Here is a 26894-nt window from a genome sequence, read left to right as displayed (position 1 = left end):
ACTGGCCTAATCTATAGTTCATACCGTTTATATATTCATGGGGGTGGGGGGGTGTTATATTTTGAGTCAATAAAGATACGCACAACTTATAATACTGTCTGTTTGTGTTTTTAGGTAATTAGTTTGAAGTCATTTAGATGTTTCTTCATTATTATTTAAGAACTAATGTAAAACTTAACAGACCTAGGACCAGATCTGGCCGTAAATGTGATTCGACTCCAAATAGATGAAGCCTATCGCATGCACATTGTCACAAATCACGACCCATCCACTTCCTGGCCCTAGCTGTTCATTGGATGTGATTGGTGTAAGCAGGAGGCTACATCTCATTCTATAGTACCTACGCTACGTAATGGACAGGACAGAACGGAGTTGATCTACTGTGGCTAATCCTAGTGGATTCCGTCTGTGTGGCAAACGCCTAGGTAGGAGAAAGGAATGACGGCGTTTACAGAGCAGGACAAAACTGATATGTTACCTGTATTGTTCATAACAGAATGAAGAAAATACCAAGACACACTCAAATTAAATGCAAGCCATAAAAACAGATTTTTTAAAACGGATTTAACTCTTGGATCAGAACGGAAAGATTTCTAGTCGAACAGGACTGGAAAATGAACATGGATGTCGGAGTAACGATGGCATCTTTGTGTAGTTAAATCAATTTCTATCTTCTTTCTGGCACTAAAACTGCGCCGGCCGAAGTTTGTTCTATATTCAACTATCGATTATAGGTAAAGTGATTTTACTTGCCCATTTGAAGGGAAATACAATAGATTTAAGTAATGTATTGTTTTAATGCATTAGTGGCTACTACTATGTTTCTCTACTGAAAACAATGTTTCTCTGCCAGTTGTTTAGCCTCTTGGCATGAATAGACCTCCCGAGTGGCGCAGCGGTCTTAAGGCACCACCTGAAAAATCTGAATATTTAATTTATTATACTGAACAAAAATATAAACGCAACATGCAACAATTTCAAAGATTATGCTGAGTTACAGTTCATATGTATAAGGAAATAATTCAAATGAAATAAATAAATTAGGCCCTAGTCTATTGATTTCACATGACTGGGAATACAGATATACAACTGTTGGTAACACAAGAGGTAGGGTCGTGGATCAGAAAACCAGTCAGTATCTGGTGATACCACAGTTTGCCTCGTGCAGCTTGACACATCTCCTTCACATAGAGTTGATCAGGCTGTTGATTGTAGCCTGTGGAATGTTGTCCCACTCCTCTTCAACAGCTGTGTGAAGTTTCTAGATATTGTCTGGAACTGGAACACGCTGTCATACACGTCGATCCAGAGCATCCCAAACATGCTCAATGGGTGACATGTCCGGTGAGTATGCAGGCCATGGAAGAATTGGGACATTTTCAGCTTCCGGGAATTTTATTTGTATTTATTATGGATGGCAGCAGCTACTCTAACTGGGGTCCAGCAAAATTAAGGCAGTTTATACAATTGCGTGTACAGATCCTTGTGACATGGGGCTGTGCGTTATCATGCTGAAACATGAGGTGATTGCGGTGGATGAATGGCATGAGAATGGGCCTCAGGATCTCGTCACGGTATCGCTGTGCATTCAAATTGCCATTGATAAAATGTAATTGTGTTCATTGCCAATAGCTTATGCCTACCCATACCATAACCCCATCGCCACCATCAGTAAACCGCTTGCCCACGCAACGCCATACATGTGGTCTTTGGTTGTGAGGACTGTTGGATGTACTGACAAATTCTTGGAGGCGGCTTACGGTAGATAAATGAAGATTAAATATTCTGGCAACAGCTCAGGTAGACATTCCTGCAGTCAGCATGCCAATTGCATGCTCCCTCAACTTGAGACATCTCTGGCATTGTGTTGTGTGACAAAACTGCACATTTCAGAGTGGCTGTTCGTTGTCCTCAGCACACGGCACACCTGTGTATTGATCATGCTGTTTAATCATCTTCTTGATATGCCACACCTGTCAGGTGGATGGATTATCTTGGTAAAGGAGAAACGCAGACGAACAGGGATGTAACCAAATTTGTGCCCAAATCTTGAGAGAAATAATATTTTTTGTGCATATGGACATTTTTTGGGGATCTTTTGTTTCAGCTCATGAAACATCGAACCAACACTTCACATGTTGCGTTTTATAGTTTGGTTCACTGTACACTACCGTTCAAAAATTTGGGGACACTTAGAAATGTCCTTGTTTTTGAAAGAAAAGCACTTTTCTTTTGTCCATTAAAATAACATCAAATTGATCAGAAATATAGTGTAGGCATTGTTAATGTTGTAAATGACTATTGTAGCTGGAAACAGCAGATTTTTAAAAATGGAATATCTAAGGCGTACCGAGGCCCATTATCAGCAACCATCACTCCTGTGTTCCAATGGCATGTTGTGTTAGCTAATCCAAGTTTATAATTTTAAAAGGCTAATTGATCATTAGAAAACCATTTTGCAATTGTTCGCACAGTTGAAAACTGTTGTCCTGATTAAAGAAGCAATACAACTGTCCCTCTTTAGACTAGTTGCGTATCTGGAGCATCAGAATTTGTGGGTTCAATTACAGGCTCAAAATGGCCAGAAACAAAGACCTTTCTTCTGAAACTCATCAGTCTATTCTTGTTCTGAGAAATTAAGGCTATTCCATGTGAGAAATTGCCAAGACACTGAAGATCTCGTACAACACTGTGTACTACTCCCTTCACAGAACAGCGCAAACTAGCCCTAACCAGAATAGAAAGAGGAGTGGGAGACCCCGGTTCACAACTGAGCAAGAGGACAAGTACATTAGTGTCTAGTTTGAGAAACAGACGCCTCACAAGTCCTCAACTGGCAGCTTAATTAAATAGTCCCTGCAAAACACCAGTCTCAACATCAACAGTGAAGAGTTGACTCCAGGATGCTGGCCTTCGAGGGACAGTTGTATTGCTTCTTTAATCAGGACAACAGTTTTCAGCTGTGCTAACATAATTGCAAAAGTGTTTTCTAATGATCAATTAGCCTTTTAAAAGGAGAAACTTGGATTAGCTAACACAACGTGCCTTTGGAAAACAGGAGTGATGGTTGCTGATAATGGGCCTCCGTACTTCTATGTAGATAATCCATTTTAAAAATCAGCTGTTTCCAGCTACAATAGTCATGTACCACATTAACAATGTCTACACTGTATTTCTGATCAATTTGATGTTATTTTAATGGACAAAAAAATGTGCTTTTCTTTCAAAAAACAAGGACATTTCTTATTGACCCCCAAATTTTGAACAGTACAAAGGTAGTACACTGGACCTTTACTCGTCCTGTATTAGCCATCTGTAGTGCGTGCAAACAAATTCTAATCAGCACCGCCGCCCCCCCACACACAAAACAATTGACTTTATGCTATTGAAACTTTTTTTCTTCTTGTTGCTGCCAAGCATCATCTATTCCCTACCTGCAGAATTCCATTTTCTTCCTCTTTTCTCAGCCACTAGCTGGCTGTGACCCATATCATTACCTAATATTATTACCTCACTCACACACTTCCATCTGTTGCTTTATGTGTTCCTCAGTCTGTCAGGCAGCCACATCATTCCACTGACTGCCCTTTTTCCTTTCAAATGAGACACAATGTCCCTTTGCCTCAGCAGAGTTTCACTTCCCAGTTGTGTGTCCCTCTGTCTGCCACTGGTGCATTCACTCCAGCCCTTTTCTGCATGCTGATCTGCTGATTCTCTGCAAACCAATACAAATTACCCCTATATATCTATCTCTCTATCACACACACACACACACACACACACACACACACACACACACACACACACACACACACACTCACACTCACACTCACACACACACAGCTGTGTGTGTGTTTGCATGCCTGTGTCTGTGGAAACAATATACTGGCACAGTTTGTCATGACTCATGCTATGCTCCTGTTAATGTGACTTATGGTTGCTATGAGGTTTGGCAGCCAAGCCCTGATAGGTCAGTTTAGACACGTCCTCTATGTGCTGTCCACTGTTGTGGTCTCAAGGTCTTTGTTGTGCTTGGGAAAGGCATTATGAGTCATAGCAGGCTATTTTTAGTCTCACGTGTTATTGTGTGGCCTTTTGAAGTGGATTGTATTTCTTATTTTTCTATGATTATGCCAATGACAGCACCATCTGACGTTGAGTTTGTTATCGCCTTGCAGATCCTGGCAATACAAACATCTGATGCTAAACTATGTTTGAAATAGGGATTCATGATGACAAAATGCAATTTTTGTATTTTCCTTGTGTTTGGTCTTCCATAGGAAAATACTGTAGTTAACAGAAAAGTTAAATGATACAGTACATGCTTTCAGATCAGCCTGTTTAACCCAAAACTGTCAATAGAAACCAAATTATTTTAGACAGGAGGGAAAAGCCCTGTCTATACAGTTTAGTAGTAGGGTGAAACACTGGTTTGACAGTGGTCTCTCTCCATCTCTCTCTCTTTCTCTGACTCTTCGGTAAACAGTACGACACACCTGACTCATTGTGTCTTTCTTCCTTCATCAGATGCTCTCATCAACGTAAATTACAATACCGATAACTGGTTGATGATTGATGGTTACAGTCTCTCCAATAAGGCTCTGCTTTCCAAATGTACAGTATAACTTGAACGTATCAGAACGTATGTCTACACTGTTTATGTGTTCTTAATGTAGACAAAGGACGTGTTCTCTCTGTTCGCTGGTCTCCAGATGAGTCGTCTATGGAGGCGTGACGTGCCCCTGTCTGATCGGCTAGGACTACCCCCTGGTCCCCGTCCCACCATGCCCCCCCCGGGCCCAAACATCTCCTGGTTCCCAGAGGCCCCCCAGCTGACCTCAGAACAGCCCACCTTCCTGATGACCCCCGCTGCCCAGGCCGTGTCAGGCTTCTTCGTCTGGACCGCCCTACTCTTCACCTGCCACCAGGTAATACACGCACACAGATAGACACACACTGTATCACCGCCTGGTACGGCAACTGCACCGCCCGCAACCGCAGGGCTCTCCAGAGGGTGGTGAGGTCTACCTGCCCTCCAAACTACCTGCCCTCCAGAACACCTACAGCCCCCAATGTCACAGGAAGGCAATAAAGATCATCAAGGACAACAACCACGAGAGCCAGTGCCAAAGCTGGGCCCGAGAGACTGAAAAACAGCTTCTATCTCAAGGCCATCAGACTGTTAAATAACCATCACTAGAACCTTAGAGGCTGCTGCCTATAGACATAGACTAGAAATCACTGGCCACTTTAATAATTGGAACACTGACCACTTTAATAATGTTTACATATATACTGTATTATATTCTACTGTATTTTAGTCTATGCCGCTTCGACATTGCTCGTCCAAATATTTATATATTTTTCATTCCTTTACCTTAGATTTGTGTGTATTGTTAGATATTACTGCACTGTTGGCGCTAGAAACACAAGCATTTCGCTACACCTGTAATAACATCTGCATGTGACCAATAAAATTGTATTTGATTTGACTTCCCCACATCTCTAAACAAAACACTCAAGCCACTAAAAATAAACACCATTTGGTGTTTCTGTCGACATTTGGCTGTGGCCGACTCAGGTGTCTAGGTGTTGTCTGTCCCTGTAGGTCATACAGTAGTGGAAGGGAGGGTTATGTAACTATAGGTTCCACCTGGGGTGATGCTGGAGGAATAGATGCATCTGCGCAGTGCTCAGAGAGCACAGGTTGCCTAGCAACAACACACAATCTCTGTTTGTTTAACTGAACAAGTCAACACATACTGCACACACCCACCGCGTCAAAGGCTACCTGTCCTTCTGTCGGGAATGAGAGTCTGCTGGCTTCTTACAAGTTTTGTTTCTTACTCTCTCCCTCTATTTCTATCCCCACCCTCCTCTCTCTATATACACTGAATGTACAGTTTAGTCATTTAGCAGACGCTTCTGTCCAGAGCGACTTACAATAATGAGTATCAACATTAGGAACACCATGACAGACTGACCAGGTGAAAACTATGATCCTTTATTGATGTCACTAGTTAAATCCACTTCAATAAGAGTAGATGGGGAGGAGACAGGTTAAAGAAGGATTTGTAAGCCTTGAGACAATTGAGACATGGATTGTGTATGTGTGCTGTTCAGAGGGTGAATGGGCAAAACAGATTTAAGTGCCTTAGTAGGTGCCAGGCGCACTGAAGAACTGCAACGCTGCTTTTCTTGACACACTCAAACCGTGTCTTTCTCTTCCTCCCTCTTTCCATTTCTCCCTCCCTCCCTCCCTCCCTCCCTCCCTCCATCTCTCTGTCTCTCCCTCCATCTCTGTCTCTCCCTCCATCTCTCTCTCTCCTTCCCTCCCTCCATCTCTCTGTCTCTCTCTCCCTCCCCCTGTCTCTCCCTCCATCTGTCTGTCTGTCTCTCTCTCCCTCCATCTCTCTCTTTCCTTCCCTCCCTCCCTCCATCTCTCTCTGTCTCTCTCCATCCCTCCATCTCTGTCTCTCTCTCATTCCCTTCCTCCATCTGTCTCTGTATCTCTCTCTCTCTCTCCCTCCATCTCTCTATCGGTCTCCCTCACTCACTCACTCACTCACTCACTCACTCACTCACTCACTCACTCACTCACTCACTCACTCTCTCTCTCTCTCTCTCTCTCTCTCTGTCTCTCTGTCTCTCTGTCTCTGTCTCTATCTGTCTCCCTCCCCCCCTCCATCTCTCCCTCCCCCTCCATCCCTCCCCTCCCTCCCTCCCTCCCTCCCTCCCTCCCTCCCTCCCTCCCTCCCTCCCTCCCTCCCTCCCTCCCTCCCTCCCTCCCTCCCTCCCCCTCCCTCCCTCCCTCCCTCCCTCCCTCCCTCCCTCCCTCCCTCCCTCCTTCCCTCCCTCCCTTCATCTCACTCTCTCCTTCCCTCCCTCCATATCTCTCTCTCTCTCTCAGATTTACATGCACCTGCAGTACTACAGTTCTCCTAATGAGCAGAGACACATTGTGCGGATCCTCTTCATTGTGCCCATCTATGCCTTTGACTCCTGGCTCAGCCTCCTCTTCTTCACTAATGAGGAGTACTATGTCTACTTTGACACCGTCAGGGACTGCTATGAGGGTAAGAGACTAGTGTAGAACAGAACTGAATGGCTTCACCATGGAGATCAGGTGTATTGTGATACTTCCTTCCAGTGTTTGGAGGTCATGGTGCAGCCCTATGGACAGATGGCTAAATGCTGCTCTGCCTTAGCGCTATCTCTTGTTGTTCTGAGGCCTGCCCAGATTTCTGTGTAGGAAAACCTGTTGCATAGCAACCCTGTTCACCCTACAGGGCAGCCCTAATGATGAGGTCTCAACCAAACTTGCTGGGACACACTGGGACACACACACACACACACACACACACACACACACACACACACACACACACACACACACACACACACACACACACACACACACACACACACACACACACACACACACACACACACACACACACACACACACACACACACACACACACACACACACACACACACACACACACACACACACACACACACACACACACACACACACACACACACAACACGAACACACACAACACACACACACACACACACACACACACACACACACACACACACACACACACACACACACACACACACACACACACACACACACACACACACACACAGAGAGAGAGAAAGAAGACAACCTGCACCCTTATCAGAGAGTCAGCTGTTTATCTGGTCTGGCTTATGCAATACTCCTAGTCACAAGGTATACACACACTCTGACACTCACCCTCCCATACTGTCTGTTACACACCCAACACACACTCGGACACACACCCTCCCATACTGTCTGTTACACACACTTGAATCCCCCTTCAGGGGTTAATAGATAGTACAATGGTGTATAGTGTGTTGGTCATATGCAGTGAGGGATCAGGGCTGGCCTTTCCTCTATCTGTCATATTGGTCACATTGATGCACTACAGACAGAGAAGGTCATAGACAGGCCACTGGATACATCCTGTAGGTGGTCTTTAATTTGTTCAGTCAAAGGTGAGAATAGATTGTGTGTGTGTGTCCATTTCCTTTGATATGACAGTCATTGTCTTATTTTGTCTCTTGGGGGAATGGAAGAGTACTGGGTTTGAGATTTTTTTCCATGCCCATATTAGGAGGGCAATTATGATGTTAAACATGTCCGAGTAGTTTAAATGTTTGTGTTGTTGACTTCTTAAATTGTCCTTTTTTGACGATGTGTGTGTCTCTCCTGTGAAGCGTTTGTCATCTATAACTTCCTCAGCCTGTGTTATGAGTACCTGGGAGGAGAGAGCGTCATCATGGCTGAGATCAGAGGAAAACCTATTCAGTGAGTCTTTTCTTCCACTTGTGTGTGTGTGTAATCTGTCTGTGTGTGTATGTGTGTATAGTCTGTGTGTGTAGTTTTGTGTAGTCTATTTGTGTGTGTATGTTGAACATCTCATTACCTGATGCTGTATTTAACAATGTGTTTTCCTGCGTCCCCAGGTCCAGTTGTATTTACGGTACATGCTGTCTCTGGGGGAGGAGTTACTCCATTGGGTTCCTGCGGTTCTGTAAGCAGGCCACGCTACAGTTCTGTGTGGTCAAACCCCTCATGGCCATGGTCACAGTCATCCTACAAGCCTTTGGAAAGTACCGCGACGGAGACTTCAAGTATGATACTGTGCTTCTTCTTAAGCAATCGTAGAATATCTCATACCAATTCTTTATAATAAGACTTTCAATTACCCAAAATACACTGTGCTTCTGTGTGGATAGATGTCAATCCGGTGATACATGTTCGTCCTAATGCTGGTTTACACTCTAATCTAATCAACTGTCATGTCCCTGTCTGTCCCCCCAGTGTGAACAGTGGGTACCTGTATGTGTCCATCGTCTACAACATCTCAGTCAGCCTGTCTCTCTACGCCCTCTTCCTCTTCTATTTCTCCACCCGGGACCTGCTCAGCCCCTACAGCCCCCTGCTCAAGTTCTTCATGGTCAAATCTGTCATCTTCCTCTCCTTCTGGCAGGGTGAGACACACACACACACATAAACACCAAGCATCTAAATACAGATTGACATTTTTTAGGTAATTGAAGCGCTGTTGGCAATTGATTATGAATGAGGTCATTCATATCATATCCATAACCAAGTCAATATTATCAATATTTGTTAATTAATCTATGTTTATTTTCCATCAGGCATGTTGCTGGCCATCCTAGAGAAGTGTGGGGCCATCCCCAAAATCAACTCACCTGAAGTGTCAGTGGGAGAGGGAACGGTTGCCGCCGGTTACCAGAACTTCATCGTCTGCATCGAGATGTTCTTTGCCTCCCTGGCCCTGCGTCATGCATTCACATACAGGATCTATATGGACAAGAGGCTGGACTCTCAGGGTAAGGAGACTGAGTTTCAGTTGTATTATTTACTGTGGCGTCGACCTACTTGACATTGGTCTAGGTCATTGGGCTGTGGTACTGTAATATTTTCACATTTTGCAGATCTTCTCTCTATAAAATGATGTCAGGTCTTCTCTTGTCACTGACTCACACTCTTTTTTCTCTCTGTTCCCTTGTCAACATACGTTTCCAAATGTGTCCTCGTCCTCTACATACTCCTTTATTTTCCTTTATCATCTTTCATTCATCTTTGTTTTTGGAATACCTCCTTCGTTATTTTTTATAAACTCCTATCTTGGTTCATTGGTCATCCCTCCTCTTCCTATACTCTGGGTCATTTTGTCTTTCTTATTCTTCCTCCCATATAATTTCTTTCTCTTTCCCCATGCTGCGTTATCAAGGCCCAGTTCCTATGCATGGAGAGTCTGGTAGGTCTGCCACTGAGTCCCTTACCCAGCTTTATGCTTCTTTCTACTTCTTTACAATCCTATGTTCAATGTTGTGTTCCCTTTGTTTTACTTTCTATGAAAAGTTGCTTTCTGTCAAATCAGTGGTTGTCCTTGTTGCTGTTTTTACATTCACTGCAGCAAGCTTCCAGCAGTGACTTCTCACTGTGTTTAGGTTTTACATTATTCACAATTACTATACAACTCCTACTTGACGTTTTTGATATTTTATCTCTTACCTGTTGTCCTTTCCTCCACCCCCCTATTCTCAGGTCGCTGTGCCCCAATGAAGAGCATCTCTAGCAGCCTGAAGGAGACGATGAACCCTGGAGACATGGTCCAGGATGCTATCCATAACTTCTCCCCAGCCTACCAGCAGTACACCCAGCAGTCCACCCTGGAACAGGGTCACTCTGCCCCGCCTGTGTCCCGCACCATCAGCACCATCAGCACCCGCGACAACGAGAAGACCCTGCTGCTCAGCTCGGATGACGAGTTCTAAGTTAACACACACCAGCCCCAGCCAATCACCTCTTTACTGACTGTTGGGGTGAGGTACTACCTCCTGGTCTTATGGAGTATTGGTAGGGGATTTAAAGTGTGTTGTTTGGGGTTGGCATCAACCTCAATACAGGGATACAGGACCATATCACTTAGCCTGGTCCATTCAATATCCTCTACTACACACAATTCAGGACTTTACAGGAACTCTTCTCTTGATAGAATATACACTTATTGGGAACATGATGTTATGGTTGAAAAACTTCAATGGTTGGTTATATAGGACTTATAGGGATTTTCTGAGAGAATTATACTTCACTTATTAGAGAGACATTTATGGTTTGAATAAAAGTGATTTTATCGTTACAAAATGTGTCTGCTAGCTAGCTAACATCCAATGACGATGATGGCCCATACTATATTTATATTAAAGTACTTTGGCTATGGATGGCATTTTATTTGTCGTTTTGGTTTAAAATATTCCGTTTTAAGACCATTCCCCATGGTGACAATTTTTAAAGTTGATTTTAAAGGGATGGTGTGGGGGAGTGGTTTAGGGGAGAACCAGCTGTGTGGACGAGTATGGGACAGGGACAGATGAGAGAGAGAGGGATGGAAAGGGGATGTAAGGGAAGGGGGGGATAATGGTTGGTTAGACAGCACTTGATCGGATTCCAGATGAAGAGGACTGCTCCAGTGTTTAGTAGCATGCAGACCAGCAGGGTGAGGGCAGACGAGCAGTGTGCTAGTCTGGATTATACGGTTGTAATTGGGCCATTATTTGTATGGTGAGGATTAGACCTTCATCCAGCGAGGCTCACTCTGTCACCAGACCTCTGCTGGCCTCTAACGTAGGTTAAAGTCATGTAGGGTAAACACCTTAGTCAAACCGATCAGTGTGATCAGACAACGCAAGAAGTTAAGAAGTAAAGTTAGATGTCATGCTACATGGTTATAATGTAGGACATTTTTATATACTTACAATTCCAATTAGACAAACACTGCACAATTTCATAAAAATAAAGTGTAACTCGATACAATAAAATATTCAGCTTTGTAATGAAGTGTGGGTCAGTTTTAGACTCACTTTTAGTGTCGTATACATGTTTTCATTACACAGAAGTGAATGTTCAGGGCTTACAGACAAAATATATTGCGTTATCCATAGTTTAGATTTGAGTTTATTGTAGACAGTAGGGGCACAACTTTGATTTGAGACGTGGGAGGGGGGGGACATATATTTTTTTTCAGTCAGATAAACACTCCAAACTGCCTACCCGACCGCTCAGAGCCGTCCGCATGGTCCTAAAGCACAATGACTTTTAGATAATAAAAAAAAAAATCACATACCAATGATAAAACGGGGGGACAAATACAATTTCAGAATATGGGGGGGGATGTCTCCCTGTCCCCGGTAAAAGTTGTGCCCCTGGTAGTGAGTAATACGGGACTGGCTGCCATTATACAGTAAAGACACGTTGAGTCCATGCAACCAGAGCGCAGCAGGGAGACTATTATATTTGGTCACTTGACACAGACAAACACACACACAAATCTATCAAACACAGACTGATCATGATAACACGTTATGCTTGCAGCCTACACATTCTGTCTGCGAGTGAAAGGAATGCCGTGTCGTGGAGTACCAGCCTCCGTCTATCCTGACCTCTCAATTTTTGCTGTGTGTGAATGTGTGATAGCTCGACCCAATATGCGTAGGAAAGCCAGGGTCCAGAGAGGCTACTTTCTGTTGGATGGGTCAATATTTCCCATTAAGCAGGGGTGGAAAAAGTACCCAATTGTCATACTTGAGTAAAAGTAAATATACCTTAAAAGAAAATGACTCAAGTAAAAGTGAAAGTCACCCAGTAAAATCATATTTGAGTAAAAGTTTTAAAGTATTTGGTTTTAAGTATACTTAAGTATCAAAAGTAAATGTAATCGCTAAAATATATTTAAGTATCAAAAGTTAAAGTATAAATAATTTAAAATTGCTTATATTAAGCAACACAGATGGCACGGTTTTCTTGTTTTTTAAAATTTATTTACGGATAGCCAGGGGCACACTCCAACCAGTCAGACTAATTTATAAACCAAGCATTTGTACTGCCAGATCAGAGGCAGTAGGGATGACCAGGGATGTTCTCTTGATAAGTGTGTGAATTAGACACTTTTTCCTGTCCTGCTAAGCATTCTAATGTAATGAGTACTTTTGGGTGTCAGGGAAAATGTAAGGAGTAAAAAGTACATAATTTTCTTTAGGAATGTAGTGAAGTCAAAGTAAAAGTTGTCAAAAATATAAATAGTAAAGTAAAGTGCAGATACCCCAAAAAACGACTTAAGTAGTACTTTAAAGTATTTTTACTTTAAGTACTTTACACCACTGCCATTAAGGTATGGTCAGAATGTCTTCTTTAATTATAATGTGGAGGCCAGTGTGTAGCATGTTATGGAACTAAAGTAGGCCTTGAGAGGAAAGGCCAGAGAGCTTATTATGATGTCTCCTGTAGCATTCAGTTGAGTCCTCTAACACGTTGAATATATTATGATGTCTCCTGTAGCATTCAGTTGAGTCCTCTAACACGTTGAATATATTATGATGTCTCCTGTAGCATTCAGTTGAGTCCTCTAACACGTTGAATATATTATGATGTCTCCTGTAGCATTCAGTTGAGTCCTCTAACACGTTGAATATATTATGATGTCTCCTGTAGCATTCAGTTGAGTCCTCTAACACGTTGAATATATTATGATGTCTCCTGTAGCATTCAGTTGAGTCCTCTAACACGTTGAATATATTAAGATGTCTCCTGTAGCATTCAGTTGAGTCCTCTAACACGTTGAATATATTATGATGTCTCCTGTAGCATTCAGTTGAGTCCTCTAACACGTTGAATATATTATGTCTCCTGTAGCATTCAGTTGAGTCCTCTAACACGTTGAATATATTACGATGTCTCCTGTAGCATTCAGTTGAGTCCTCTAACACGTTGAATATATTACGATGTCTCCTGTAGCATTCAGTTGAGTCCTCTAACACGTTGAATATATTACGATGTCTCCTGTAGCATTCAGTTGAGTCCTCTAACACGTTGAATATATTACGATGTCTCCTGTAGCATTCAGTTGAGTCCTCTAACACGTTGAATATATTATGATGTCTCCTGTAGCATTCAGTTGAGTCCTCTAACACGTTGAATATATTATGATGTCTCCTGTAGCATTCAGTTGAGTCCTCTAACACGTTGAATATATTATGATGTCTCCTGTAGCATTCAGTTGAGTCCTCTAACACGTTGAATATATTATGATGTCTCCTGTAGCATTCAGTTGAGTCCTCTAACACGTTGAATATATTATGATGTCTCCTGTAGCATTCAGTTGAGTCCTCTAACACGTTGAATATATTATGATGTCTCCTGTAGCATTCAGTTGAGTCCTCTAACACGTTGAATATATTAAGATGTCTCCTGTAGCATTCAGTTGAGTCCTCTAACACGTTGAATATATTACGATGTCTCCTGTAGCATTCAGTTGAGTCCTCTAACACGTTGAATATATTACGATGTCTCCTGTAGCATTCAGTTGAGTCCTCTAACACGTTGAATATATTACGATGTCTCCTGTAGCATTCAGTTGAGTCCTCTAACACGTTGAATATATTATGATGTCTCCTGTAGCATTCAGTTGAGTCCTCTAACACGTTGAATATATTATGATGTCTCCTGTAGCATTCAGTTGAGTCCTCTAACACGTTGAATATATTATGATGGTTTGGACTCATCCCCAAACATTTAGAGTTTCTGGTACAGAGAGAATTACACCACAAGATCATTTAATTCTCCATTTTCTATTTTTCTGATATCTTCTCTCTCTGCGCTCTCTCTTTATCTAGGCCTGCATTTTATTAACCAGATGTAGAAGACTCAAGATGTCGCTCTTTTGACTAGTTTTCTGTATTATGTCATAAAGCTGCTGATATTATGCTTCTGTTTTTCATCTAAATAATATTCAGAGAAAAAAATATTAGGCCAAGAGAAAATAAAGATATTTAGATTTGTTTTAAAGGAGTCTTGTCATTATTATGCTATTTCATATTAAATAGTATTTTTAGAACTTGTTTCTTAGATGTCTTATGATTTTATGATAAATATAGCTCCAAATCACAAGTGAAAGAGTGGGAAATCTTATGGGGAGACATATCTGCTTTTCTCTTCTGAAAGTAAATTTGACATGAACATTATATCTGCTTTTCTCTTCTGAAAGTTATTTTAACCTCCCTAGTCAACAGTAGTTGTAGTTCCCTAAAGAAACCGCTCCCTGCTGTTGTACAAACACTATGGTTTCATTCTTCTCCTTTCTGCTTCCCTCTCATACATTATGAAACCTGCCAGTGGGGAAGAACTGGCAAAAACAGCGTGATCAACAACTACATGATCAGCTGTTGTTGGAGCGAACCATTGAGGAGAGAGCTGAGCATTACATAGGTCTGGTTGCAAGGCTGAAATAGCAAGGACATGCACGTTAAGAGAAGATGACACCCAGGCCTCATGACACCCAGGCTATACTCTATTTTTGAAAGAATACATTAACCAAGACCATACGTGCATTCATGACAGCTGAACGTGCTGTGGTCAGCAGGATACAGGAAGAAAGATGTAGGCAAGATAACTGATGACTAACACGTAAAACATGGGCATGCAGTACATACATTATTTTTAGAACATGGAAAGAGTTCTGCCATTGTTGTAACCAAAAGCAGATACTAAGGGGGAGTAACTTTATTTACATATGTGATGTACACAAATACTATGTATGTATAAAAGCAGAGCCAGTGCTAAGAAGGGGCGGCTGTTCCGCGGACCAGCACGGCTCTTAATAACTTGTATTAAAGTCTACATTGAATTCACAAAGTTCTTCTGAGAGTTTTATATTTCGGAAACAATTTTCCACGACACGGTCAGCTATTACAATTTAACAGTGGTCATAATTGATAGTTTACCAACACCGCTACTGAGTCATGACTGACTTAAGGAATTGGATTTATATTACTTTTTTGAAGTCGTCAATGTGCTTTGCATTGTAAGGGGTGAAAGGGGACTCACCTTACCCTCTACCAATGGAGCAGGTTGAGAGCTTCAAGTTCCTTGGTGTCCACATCACCAACAAACTAACATGGTCCAAGCACACCAAGACAGTTATGAAGAGGGCACGACAAAACCTATTCCTCCTCAGGAGACTGAAAATATTTGGCATGGGTCCTCAGGTCCTCAAATGGTTCTACAGCTGCACCATTGAGAGCATCCTAACTGGTTGCATCACTGCCTGATATGCAATTGCTCGGCCTCAGACCGCAAGACCCTACGGAGGGTAGTACGTACGGCCCAGTACATCACCGGGGCCAAGCTTCCTGCCATCCAGGACCTCTATACCAGGCGGTGTCAAAGGAAGGCTCTAAGAATTGTCAAAGATTCCAGCCACCCTATTCATACACTGTTCTCTCTGCTGCCGCACGGCAAGCGGTACCGGAGCGCCAAGTCTAGGTCCAAGAGGCTTCTAAACAGCTTCTACCCTCAAGCCATAAGACTCTTGAACATCTAATCAAATGGCTACCCAGACTATTCACATGCCACCCCCCCACACTTTTACACTGCTGCTACTCTTATCTATGCATCGTCACTTTAATAACTCTACCTACAAGTACATATTACCTCAACCGGTGCCCCCGCACACGGACTCAGTACCAGTACCCCCTGGACATTAAACTTGTAAAAATATGTATTTTCTTAAAACTGCATTGTTGGTTAAGGGCTTGTAAGTCTGCATTTCACTGTAAGGTCTACCTACACCTGTTGTATTTGATTTATATAAATGATCACAATCACTCCATTGTATTCACAATATATACAACATTTATTTCAGTTAATATATAAAATAGACAATGTACTTAATTTTCACCATAGAAAAAATACATGTAATAAATACAGACCATTTTAGTTTTGCTGTACAAAATATCCAGCACAATTTGACATTAATAATCTTATATGAGACAGAGGATAAATGCTATGCAACATTGATATTGAGAAGATAGCTAAGTATATCTTAAGGGAGTATTAATCAACACAATATAATGAGTCATATTATTGACAGATTAAATGTATATTGCCATTCATTTCCGAATGTCGAATCAAACTGTCTAGTGGAGTCAGCAGGGGTTTATTGATAAATCTGGATGTTACAAGGCTTTCAGGTGAATTAAGCACCACCTCATCTCTGTCCTCTCTCTTTGACCTCCTCATTCACCTCCCAAATCCTCTCTACCACCACATCTTTTCTTCATATCCATCTCTTTTTCCTCTCATTTCCTCCTACCATTATTTTCCTTCTTTTTTCTCCTTACAGTGTTTGTCTCCCTTTCGAGCCATTTCAGAAAACAAAACATAAAATAATAATTATCATAAATAACAATACGTATCATCGCAATCACCTTGGTACTTTATAGAAAAATAGTATCCCTACAACAAGCCACACGACTCACTATGAAATTAGTACAAATATGGTGTACACACATACTAAAATCATCTTACAGCAACATGACCGTTGGCTTTTAGCATATCTAAAACAGCTCATTACAAGTTAAACATTACAAAAATAATTGTCACACTCCATACAACAATTAGACTTGAGAATTTCCCCAAACTAGTCATATCCAGGTATTTGAAACATACATTACATCACAGCACTCATTAGCTTTGTAATATCTATCCTTTAAATACACATAAAATAGAATACCTCTGAATAAACGTTTGCTCAAACATTTGTCTCTTGTATAAACATTATAAAATAACAGATAAAGGAATGCATCAATTGATTTTTGCATTGACATAGCATTCTACAAGATGTTGATTATTCAACTGTTTCCAGCAATGACCAACTTCTGCAAGTTGGGGAATCTAGAGACAAGCAAAGGATGTTTTTTAATTTTTATAGCAAACCAAAATGTGCACTGTGGTACAGTTGAAAACACCCATGTAACCACTACACACGGCAGCACAGTGAAGCACAATAGTATCGGCACACTAGAAGTACAGAGGAACAACACTCCAAGACGTGTACAGATGTCAATAGTGATGCCATTTAAAAGTCAAAGCATTAGAAGAAGCGGTGGAAGAGTCTGATTAACCCAGACATTGTGTAGCAGGGCTGGATGCCATGCCAGAAGGCAGAGCAATAGCTGGCTCGGCCTGTTGAGTAGCAGTTACAGAGAGCACCAGCAGCAAGACTGGCTTTGTCCACAGATGGTGTCTGTGTCCCTGTTTTGCACGTCTGTCGTGCTTTAGTTGGATTCGTCAACCGTCGTGTTTCCTTAAGTTCACGCATGTCTGAGTGTGTGTTGGCTGGGTTTAGAGACTATTTGTCACTGCCTGTGAACACCGTACGTCTGTGTGTGTGTCACCCGAAGCGCATGAGCTTCATAAGTGCCTATTTGTCCTATTCCTCCAATCCTCCTGCTCTCTCCAAGCGTGCATGTGTCTAGCTGTGTGTGTGTGATATATATATGAGAGTGTATGTACGTGCCTGTGTATACGAGAGTACATGTACAAGCGTTTGTCCGTCCCCAGCCCGGTTGGTTCCTCCTAGGACCCCCCCTGCTCTCTCTGGACGTGGGCCTGTGGCGGGGTCTTCACTATGGTAATGACAGAGGCTGTGTTGAGGCGTGGGGCTGTAGCCAGGAGGTTGCCCCCTCCAGACTCTAACCCACGGGCAAACCTCTGCAGGGCTGCCAGCCTGGCCCCTAGGCCCTCCAGCTCTCTCCTCATCCCTGCGTTCTCCACACCCAGCCTCTCCACCTCCCTCTGGAGCTCCTTCTTCTGCTGCTCCAGGGCCTCGCGCTGGGACACTCGCTTCACCCGGCAGCTGGCAGCATAGCCTCGGTTCTTCAGAGTGCGCCGGCGCTGCTTGAGCTTCTGGACCTCCTCGCGGGACAGACCCCGCAGGTGCAAGTTGAGCTCCCGTACAGACAGGGACATGAGCTCGCTGTCCGACAACACCGGAACGTTCTCACCACACTCCCGCTTTACCTGGAGAGGGATGGAGAGTTTTATCATTTTCTTTTAGAGAAAGTGCTGTGACGTGCGTGTAAAATGCACTTTAGAATCGAATGAACTCTAATTCTACCTTCAGGGCTTTGCTGCTTCTTTCTGACGTCATGATCTGGCCTTATCCTGTGTCTCCGACACCAATAAACACAGATTTATAGACGGTCTACAAGAGAGGGTGAGAGAAAGGACATGATTACATTTGAGAAACCTTAATCTAATGAAGTTCATGTGTTCCCTTACACACACACCAGTGTAGTAGAATATAAAGACATTCCATCTTGGACTGAAGACCTTCCCTTGAAAAGAAAAAACATCCACCACACTTCTGCAGTCTATCATTCAACTGTCTAAGTGGAAGTAAAGTGAAGTTAATAGTTTAAGATTTCTCCCCTGACTGGAATGGTGAAGGGAAGTTAAGTCTATCATGTGCCCATCCCACATTGCTCAAATCAGGTGTTCCCCTCAAACACTAGTAACCACTTCCTAACACTCACAGCAGAACTGAACTAATATGAATACAGTTATAACCGATTGGACATATTGTGCATTTCCAAATGCTCAAAGTATCGGGGCTGGGTTCAGTGGCGGTCGGTGCCGTTTAAGATGGGGGGGTGCTTTTTTTTACGAGCATAGCCTTATTTCTATTACAGCATAATGTCATTCCATTCACCCAGCTCAATATAACAGTGATAGGTTTAGGCTACTACATGATACTCAAATTTTCCCTATACCCATCAGGAGGTTGCTACAACCTAGTCTATGAATGAAAGTTTACAGCATAGGTGCACAGGTCGTTAGAATTTTGAGTAATCAAGGTGATCTAGGGTGTCATCGTTAGTCCAACAGTTGCAAACGTGAGTTTCTATTTGACAAATTAATCTATTTTTATACCTGTTCTGTTCACTTCAATCGAAATTTAAAAATATATATTTTTTACCAGAATCTGCAGAATGAAGACACGATAACACACAGAGTTCCCTTTCATAGCAGCCACATGAAAACAGAATGATCCCTTTGCTCGTTGTATATATATCAAATTATGTCACATACACGTTTAGCAGATGTTATTGCGGGTCTAGCAAAATGCTTGTGTTTCTAGCTCCAACAGTGCAGTAATATCTAACAATTAACAACAATACACACAAGCTAAAAAGTAAAAGAATGGAATTAAGGAATAATTCAATATTAGGATGATCAATGTTGGAGTGACATAGACTACAATACAGTATAATAGAATACAGTTTATACATGAGATGAGTAAAGCAATAATATGTAAACATTAACGTGACTAGTGTTCTATTATTCAGTGGCCAGTGATTTCAAGTCTATGTATATGGGGAAGCAGCCTCTAAGGTGCAAGGTTACGTAACAGAGTGGAAGCCACCGAGTGATGGCTATATTTAACAGTCTGATGGCCTTGAGATGGACAGAGAGAAGCTGTTTTTCAGTCTCAGCTTTGATGCACCTGTAGCAGGAAGAACAGGAAGTCGCTCAGGTGGTTGTTATCCTTGGTGATCTTTTTGACCTTCCTGTGACGTCGGCTGCTGTAGGGGTCCTGGAGGGCAGGTAGTTTGCCCCCAGTGACGCGTTGTGCAGACCGCACTACCCTCTGGAAAGCCCTGCGGTTGCGGGTGGTGCAGTTTCTGTACCAGGCAGTGATACAGCCCGACAGGATGCTCTCAATTGTGCATCTGTAAAAGTTTGTGAGGGTTCTAGGTGCCAAGACAAATTTATGCAGGCTCCTGAGGTTGTAGAGTCGCTGTTGCGCCTTCTCCACCTCACTGTCTGTGTGGATGGACCATTTCAGATCGTCAGTGATGTGTACGCCAAGGAACTTGAAGCTTTCCACCAGCTCCACAGAGGTCCCGTCGATGTGGACAGGGGCGTGCTCCCTCTGCTGTTTCCTGAAGTCCACGATCAGCTCCTTTGTTTTGTCAACATTGAGTTGGAGGTCACTTTCCTGGCACCACATTCCCAGGGCCCTCATCTCTCTGTAGGCTGTCTCGTCATTGTTGGTAATCAGGCCTACTACTGTTGTGTCATCTGCAAACTTGATGATTGAGTTGGAAGCGTGTGTGGCCACGTAGTCATGAGTAAACAGGGAGTACAGGAGGGGGCTGAGCACGTGCCCTTGTGAGGCCCCTGTGTTGAGGATCAGCGAAGTGGAGGTGTTGTTTCCTACCTTCACCACCTGGGGTGCCCATCAGGAAGTTCAGGACCTAGTTGCACAGGGCGGGGTTCAGACCCAGGGCCCCAAGCTTAATGATGAGCTTTGAGGGTACTATGGTATTGAATGCTGAGCTATAGTCAATGAACAGCATTCTTACATAGGTATTCTTCTTGTCCAGGTGGGATAGGGCAATGTGCAGTGCAATGGCGATTGCATCATCTGTGGTTCTATTGGGGGCAGTAAGCAAATTGAAGTGGGTCTAGGGTGATATGATCTTTAACTAGCCTCTCAAAGCACTTCATGATGACAGAAGTGAGTGCTACGTTGCAATAGTTCAGTTACCTTTGCTTTCTTAGGTACAGGAACAAAGGTGGACATCTTGATGTGGGGACAGCAGCCTGGGATAGGGAGAGGTTGAATATGTCCATAAACACTCCAGCAAGCTGGTCTGCGCATGTTCTGAGGACAAGGCTAGGGATGCCGTCTGGGCCGACAGTCTTGCGAGGCATAACACGCAAAAATGTCTTACTCGCGTGGCCACGGAAATAGGAGAGCCCCAGGCCTTGGTAGCGAGCCGTGTCGGTGCCACAGTGTTCTCCTCAAACTGGGCGAAGAAGGTGTTTAGCTTGTCCGGAAGCAAGATGTCAGTGTCCGCGATGTGGCTGGTTTCCCTTTGTAGTCTTGCAACTATCTACGTGCTCGCCTCTTCTCACCTTTTCCCTTCGCCTGTGGACTTCATTGTACATCACCAGGCAGAAAAACCTTTCCAAGCCAAACCTTCATACCATGACCGCTAACCACTACACACAGCCTACATCGTTGTCACGCCATTGTCAACATAGCTACTAGAACTGACACGTAAGTAAACCTTCTTTAATCATGCAGTACAGTGCAGTCAGAAAGCAGTTCAGCAGTTACACCAGCAGGCCCCGGTGGCAATAAAATAAAACCAAACGCTTACCTGGACTTGGAAGAGTTCCAGTATTTGATAGCCAGCTAGCTAACATAGCATCCCTCTCTTTTTGAGCTGGGTGTTTGAGTAGGCTAAAATTAGCGAGCTGCATTCTCTTGCTCAGTAAAAGTTACAATTTAAACATTTGTTCAACTATTGGTCTCTCTTTCAATCAACTACTAACCGCATTTTGTGCACTGCGGTGCTAGCTAGCTCTAGCTTTCAGTACTAGATTCATTCTCAGATCTTTTGATTGGGTGGACAACATGCTAGTTAGTTCATGCTGCAGGAGCTCTGATCGGTTTGGAAGTTGTCATAATTACTGTGTAGGTCTATGGAAGGGGGTGAGAACCATGAGCCTTCTAGGTTGTGTTGAAGTCAATGTACCCAGAGGACGAAGGAATATAACTGTCTTCCGGCTACACCATGGTGCTACCCTAGTGCTGCTGAGGCAACTGTAGACCTTCAATGCAAAACAGTGTGTTTTAATTAATTATTTGGTGACATGAATATATTTAGTATAGTTTTATCTAAAAGGGTTAACTTTAATGTTTCCATTTATTTTCACGAAATTCACTGAGGATGATGGTCCTGCCCTTCCTCCTCTGAGGAGCCTCCACTGGCTGGGTTGGACTCTTGCATGTGAAACTTGGTATTTGGAGGATCTCTTTTACATTTTAATATTTGATCTATTCAGGACAAGTGGCAGCTATGTTTTGAGTGTTATTTTAGAAGTTATTCTTGCGTCTGATGTAGGTTATCATGTGTTGTTACAATCATTAACAATAAAACCCCCTTCCTCTAATTAGGATAAGGAACGAGATTACAACAAGAACTGATGTCAAATAGAATGACTCAGCTCTAACAGACGTCTAGACTGGATTATAATTATTGTTCTAAATAAAGGCTCTGGTGAGTTTATGGTGGATCCTTGACCTTACTGTTTCCCGAAATGCGTGGGAAGTGACCTTACACTCAAAAACGTCTGTCCTACCACGAGGCGTCGTTGTAAACCGATGTGACCATTTCATAAAGTCATAGTGATTCAGCAATAAGCTGCCCACCGCTAGTTTCTAACGGGCGACTACACTCTCTCGTACATGTATTGTGTCAATAAAACCTCACTAAATATTGAACGATACCCGTAAATTCTGCATTTAAAGCAGTATTTTGTTCCTAATCGTGTTATAACACAATACAGTTCTGACATTATTTGTAATGTATAATCCAATTAGCCGAGAAGCAGAAACACAAAGCTATATTTATCTTTCATTATATGAATGTTTCATAAGATAACTTTCATTATTAACAGATTCACATTTAAAATTTGTGCCTATGTAAACATTTAATTCTCAAAAATTCACCCATTTCCTTCAACTGGAAGGGAGCTGTCGAGGTAGCTCAATGCGATAGTAAACACACGCCATCGCAACTGCGCAGGTCGCCATCTATTTTCTTTAGCAACGTTTAAATAGCTCCTTTAAACCTTTAAAAATGAGAACCTATCCAGTGATATACAAAACACCACATATCGAGAACAATACCCGACATGCATCTAAGATATGTAAATAGTGAATATGTGGTCGTATTATTGTTGCCAAATTGTAGCAATTTTGCAAGGCTAGCTAAACAACATGCTAGTAGCATTAGCCAACAACACGGATTAGCCAATGCTAGTTAGGTGGCTGCCTAACTCGAAATGCAAACAGCTGCCTACTTACTTGTCCTTAGCTATGTCGTTGGAGAGTACCAACTGCCAGTCTTTGAGTTGTCGACACAATTGTATAAATAAATGTTTAAAAACACGGAGAAATGTCAAATACTGTATTCAGTCGAAGTGAGATAATCGACAAAATGTCAGTCCGCCTTTTCCCGGAATTACTCTGTTCGGTGGGGTTAGATTCTTTCATTCACAAAAAACACAGTAACAATGACGTAAACTCGAAGGAATGAGGGTGGATCCCGCCCGCGCCCACAGCGTACGAGCTGGAAGCAAAGCATCGGGATGTAAACAATAAGGAATCCATGAGTCCCAAATTTTTCCATGATGATGACCTTTCATATTCTTCTTGATTTAGAAAGGCGATGTATGGAAAAGGTAAATATATGAGGGAAAATGACATTCCAAATGAATAGCCAGCTGCATACCTAGTGAATGTAGGTGAAAATGACTTTCATTTTTATATAAATGTGAAAAAAACAACCCTGAAATTACAATTATACTGTAGAAAGGGAGAGTCTGACTCCTTGCTCGAATACATTGCATTTTGAAATCACAAATGTTGAGGCTCTCCTTATAGTGGATTACTAGCCAAAGAGCAGCATGCATCATACATAAATACTAAAAACGGTATCTTAATATTAAACACATTTTTAAAAAATTACAGTTGTTTTGTTGAATCATTAAACACGCTATAAGACATCTCGTACGACAGAGGGCGCTATTTATTTTAGAGAGTCAGGCAACTGACAAATTTTCCCATCATCCAACGCACATGTAGCTTACCCGAGTGACCTCAGATTGTCGCAGGACCAATGCACGCCTCTTCTGTCCAACATTTATGCAAGCCGGGGCAAAAGCAATAATTAAACGATAAAACATTAAATTACTGATTCACCCTTCCACCGACTGAGGTACATTTTGAGTTGCTAATCACACCGGCTGGTAAGAGGCGCGAGAACAGTTTCCCATGGCTGGAATCGAAGAGCTATCACCGGCTGTGGGCCCAGTCGATACCCGGCCCCCAGAAGGCGAGATCGACGAAGATGAAGATGAGGAGGTATTGATGAATGGCAACTTGACACCTGTCAACCCGTAACTGTCATGCACGATCATAAATACAATTTCATTTGAATGGGTATGCCTATTTAGCTAGCTACATCTACTGAGGGTCAGTCATGCTAGTAATTGCTCACCGGTGTTAGCATGGTAGCTAGCTAGCGAACTATCACGTGCACAACTAGGATAGCTGTTTTACATGTAACGTCACCTGTACTGTAATTGGCTGTACCTTAAATTTAACTCCATGAACTAAACTTAACAAGATAACTAAGCCAGATATCCCATGGCGGGGGCACATACATTGTAGGAATTGTCTAAAACTGTCATGTGTCATTCAGTAATCTGAAGGTTTACTAGTTAGTACCTCAACATAGCTGGCTACTTTTTGGACTTGAAAATCCTTAAGTAATGTAGTTACTATATACCTCCATTCTTCATTGGGTCTGCAATAAACATGTTATCAGTGTTGTAGTAACTTGTGTCTCCCTCCCCTCAGCTGGATGAGACTTTTATTGAGAGGCTGTGGGGTTTGACCGAGATGTTCCCTGATACACTGCGTTCTGCGGCTGAGGTGACCATATCAAGCTCAGTCACTATGGCCAAGAAGCTGTACAGGTGAGTGTTCTCCTGAAAATGTCTGAAACCTCTCGTTTTAGAGCTTCACCATGCACAATAATGACAGGAGCTGTGTGTGGAAGGAGCACTATATTGCATTCACAGTTCTGAACAGCTCCTCTGTATTCCAAGGAGTATCTTGTCTGCCTGCCTGCCCTGGTCATTCCAAATAGAGTCAGTTACGCCATCTTAAAAAAAAACTACTGTAGTTATCTCATGTCTGTTTGTTATTTAACCCCCACCTTTCCCTCTCATCTCACCTCCTGTCGCCATGTCTCTTCCAGTTTCTCCCGCGCTGCCCTGTGGGTGGGTACTACCTCGTTCATGATCCTGGTCCTTCCGGTGGTGTTTGAGACTGAGAGACTACAGCTGGAGCAGCAGCAGCTACAGCAGCAGAGACAGGTACTGTACTATCTCACTGACAGACCATCTTCAATTCCAAATACACTACTAGCCCCTACAACTATGTCCTAGCTAGGCTCTTGTTCTTCTGAAATTAAAGCAATATGGCTAAAAGTATTAGCATTTCAGACAGCAAGGTGGATATATAATCATATAACCTGTCCTATACTTTTCAATCTACGTGAAAAGCCTTTGGGGCTTTGATTTGGAATTGGGTAAATTGTTATTTTGTTATGATTCATTAGAATCTGTGGTGTTGTCAATTAATAAATGAACTCATGTTTTTGTAATGCCCCTTCCTTGTGTAGATCCTGTTGGGACCCAACGCAGGGATGTCAGGTGGGATGCCAGGGATGATGCCTCCAGCTCCAGTGAAAATGTGATGAAGATGTCACTCAGACAGCCTTAGAGCTTTAACCAACGGGGGAAAGGGGAGGCTTTCGGAAGGAGAGAGAGAGACAAAGAAGAGGGAGGAAGAGAATACAAAGCTGCATCTGGTCAGCACATGTGCTCATTCCAACATCCAGGATTGGTCATTTTAGGAGGTTGAGGAGGAGGATGATGTCATGTCCTGGGTGTTGCAATAATGAACGTCCCGCTGTCTCTCTTACTCAACATCCTGCAGAGACTGACTTCTGAGCACTGTCCTTTTAATTCATTTCTTTTTTTATATGTATAGCGATATAAATATGTATGTGTTCCACAGAGTTTGGACCAGGTAGATAATTGAAGAAATTGGGATATTAGTGCGGTTATAAGAGGTTACCAAGAGTGTGTGTGTGGTCTGAAGAACAATGTTTTAATGTGGGTGTGTAGCTACATTTGGCCTCAACTATTGTTACCTGTGTTTGGTTTGGGACCGTGTTCATTCCACTTGTAAGTGGGAAAATCATGGTAGACTTAGACATGACTGTCATCATAGATCTGTCATAGTCACAGCTGGTCATTGAGATCTATAGTGTCTGCTGATTTTCGTTGTACCTCTACATCAAGAACAGGCTTACACTAGAGAAGCCAGGTAAGGTGACCATGCCCATTGAGTTGGTGACTTCTTGGAATATGCATCTACTCAGATGCAACAAAAGCCAGCAGGCCACAAGACTCTGCAAAGACTAAGCCATAGATAGGGTGTTAGTGTTCTTTTTTGTGAGTGTTAAAATTCCCATTGAACAACTGCACAGGGATACCCAATTGAAAAAGTGTTCGTGATCAGAGAATGTCTGTCACGTGTTGCTTGAGACTTGGTTTCATTTGGGCATTAAAGCCAATCCATCACAAAATATGCATCACAAAAAGTATATTTAGTTAAGATTCAAACAGCATTTTCCCTACATACAGTATAAATCTGTAAATATATTATGTCAATGTACACAGTCCTGTCAAGCCTGAGAGAATGTCAGTTACTTTTCTCTGTCACTCCCTATGGAATTTATGGTCTCTTACCTCAGCTTCCAGAGCTAATTCTACGTCTGTGTTTTCGACATGATTGCAGGAATAAAAACACCAACGAAATGGACATTAA

General features: G+C 42.5%; 3 protein-coding genes across 7 annotated transcripts; 2 read left to right on the top strand and 1 right to left on the bottom strand.

The window, feature by feature from the left end:
• Nucleotides 1–295: 295 nt before the first annotated feature.
• Nucleotides 296–14410, top strand: tmem184ba (transmembrane protein 184ba). 3 transcript variants are annotated; one of them, XM_052472522.1, is made up of 9 exons: nt 296–425; nt 4713–4928; nt 6911–7076; nt 8257–8347; nt 8506–8673; nt 8864–9033; nt 9205–9399; nt 9804–9830; nt 10121–14410. In XM_052472522.1, the coding sequence occupies exons 2-9, from the start codon at nt 4713–4715 to the stop codon at nt 10348–10350; spliced, it is 1263 nt and encodes a 420-aa protein (XP_052328482.1). In that variant the 5' UTR covers nt 296–425; the 3' UTR covers nt 10351–14410. The 3 variants fall into 3 exon arrangements, with proteins under 3 accessions (XP_052328482.1, XP_052328481.1, XP_052328484.1); XM_052472521.1 differs by having other exon boundaries at nt 303–734; XM_052472524.1 differs by lacking the exon at nt 9804–9830 and having other exon boundaries at nt 307–734.
• Nucleotides 14411–16238: 1828 nt separating this feature from the next.
• LOC118372411 (transcription factor MafF-like) lies at nt 16239–24098 on the bottom strand. Of its 3 annotated transcripts, none has more exons than XM_035758273.2 (3): nt 24080–24098; nt 18528–18614; nt 16239–18430 (listed from the first exon to the last, which is right to left on the bottom strand). In XM_035758273.2, exons 2-3 carry the CDS (start codon nt 18558–18560, stop codon nt 17987–17989), a joined length of 477 nt encoding a protein of 158 aa, XP_035614166.1. In that variant the 5' UTR covers nt 18561–18614; nt 24080–24098; the 3' UTR covers nt 16239–17986. The 3 variants fall into 3 exon arrangements, with proteins under 3 accessions (XP_035614166.1, XP_035614164.1, XP_052328516.1); XM_035758271.2 differs by lacking the exon at nt 24080–24098 and adding an exon at nt 23295–23524; XM_052472556.1 differs by lacking the exon at nt 24080–24098 and adding an exon at nt 21583–23228.
• LOC118372412 (mitochondrial import receptor subunit TOM22 homolog) lies at nt 24070–26894 on the top strand. The gene is made up of 4 exons (XM_035758274.2): nt 24070–24353; nt 24852–24970; nt 25255–25372; nt 25681–26894. The coding sequence occupies exons 1-4, from the start codon at nt 24264–24266 to the stop codon at nt 25753–25755; spliced, it is 402 nt and encodes a 133-aa protein (XP_035614167.1). The 5' UTR covers nt 24070–24263; the 3' UTR covers nt 25756–26894.

This window comes from Oncorhynchus keta, chromosome 2 (genome assembly GCF_023373465.1).
Source record: "Oncorhynchus keta strain PuntledgeMale-10-30-2019 chromosome 2, Oket_V2, whole genome shotgun sequence".
Lineage (NCBI taxonomy): Eukaryota > Metazoa > Chordata > Actinopteri > Salmoniformes > Salmonidae > Oncorhynchus > Oncorhynchus keta.
This window is presented reverse-complemented; position numbering and strand designations above follow the sequence as displayed.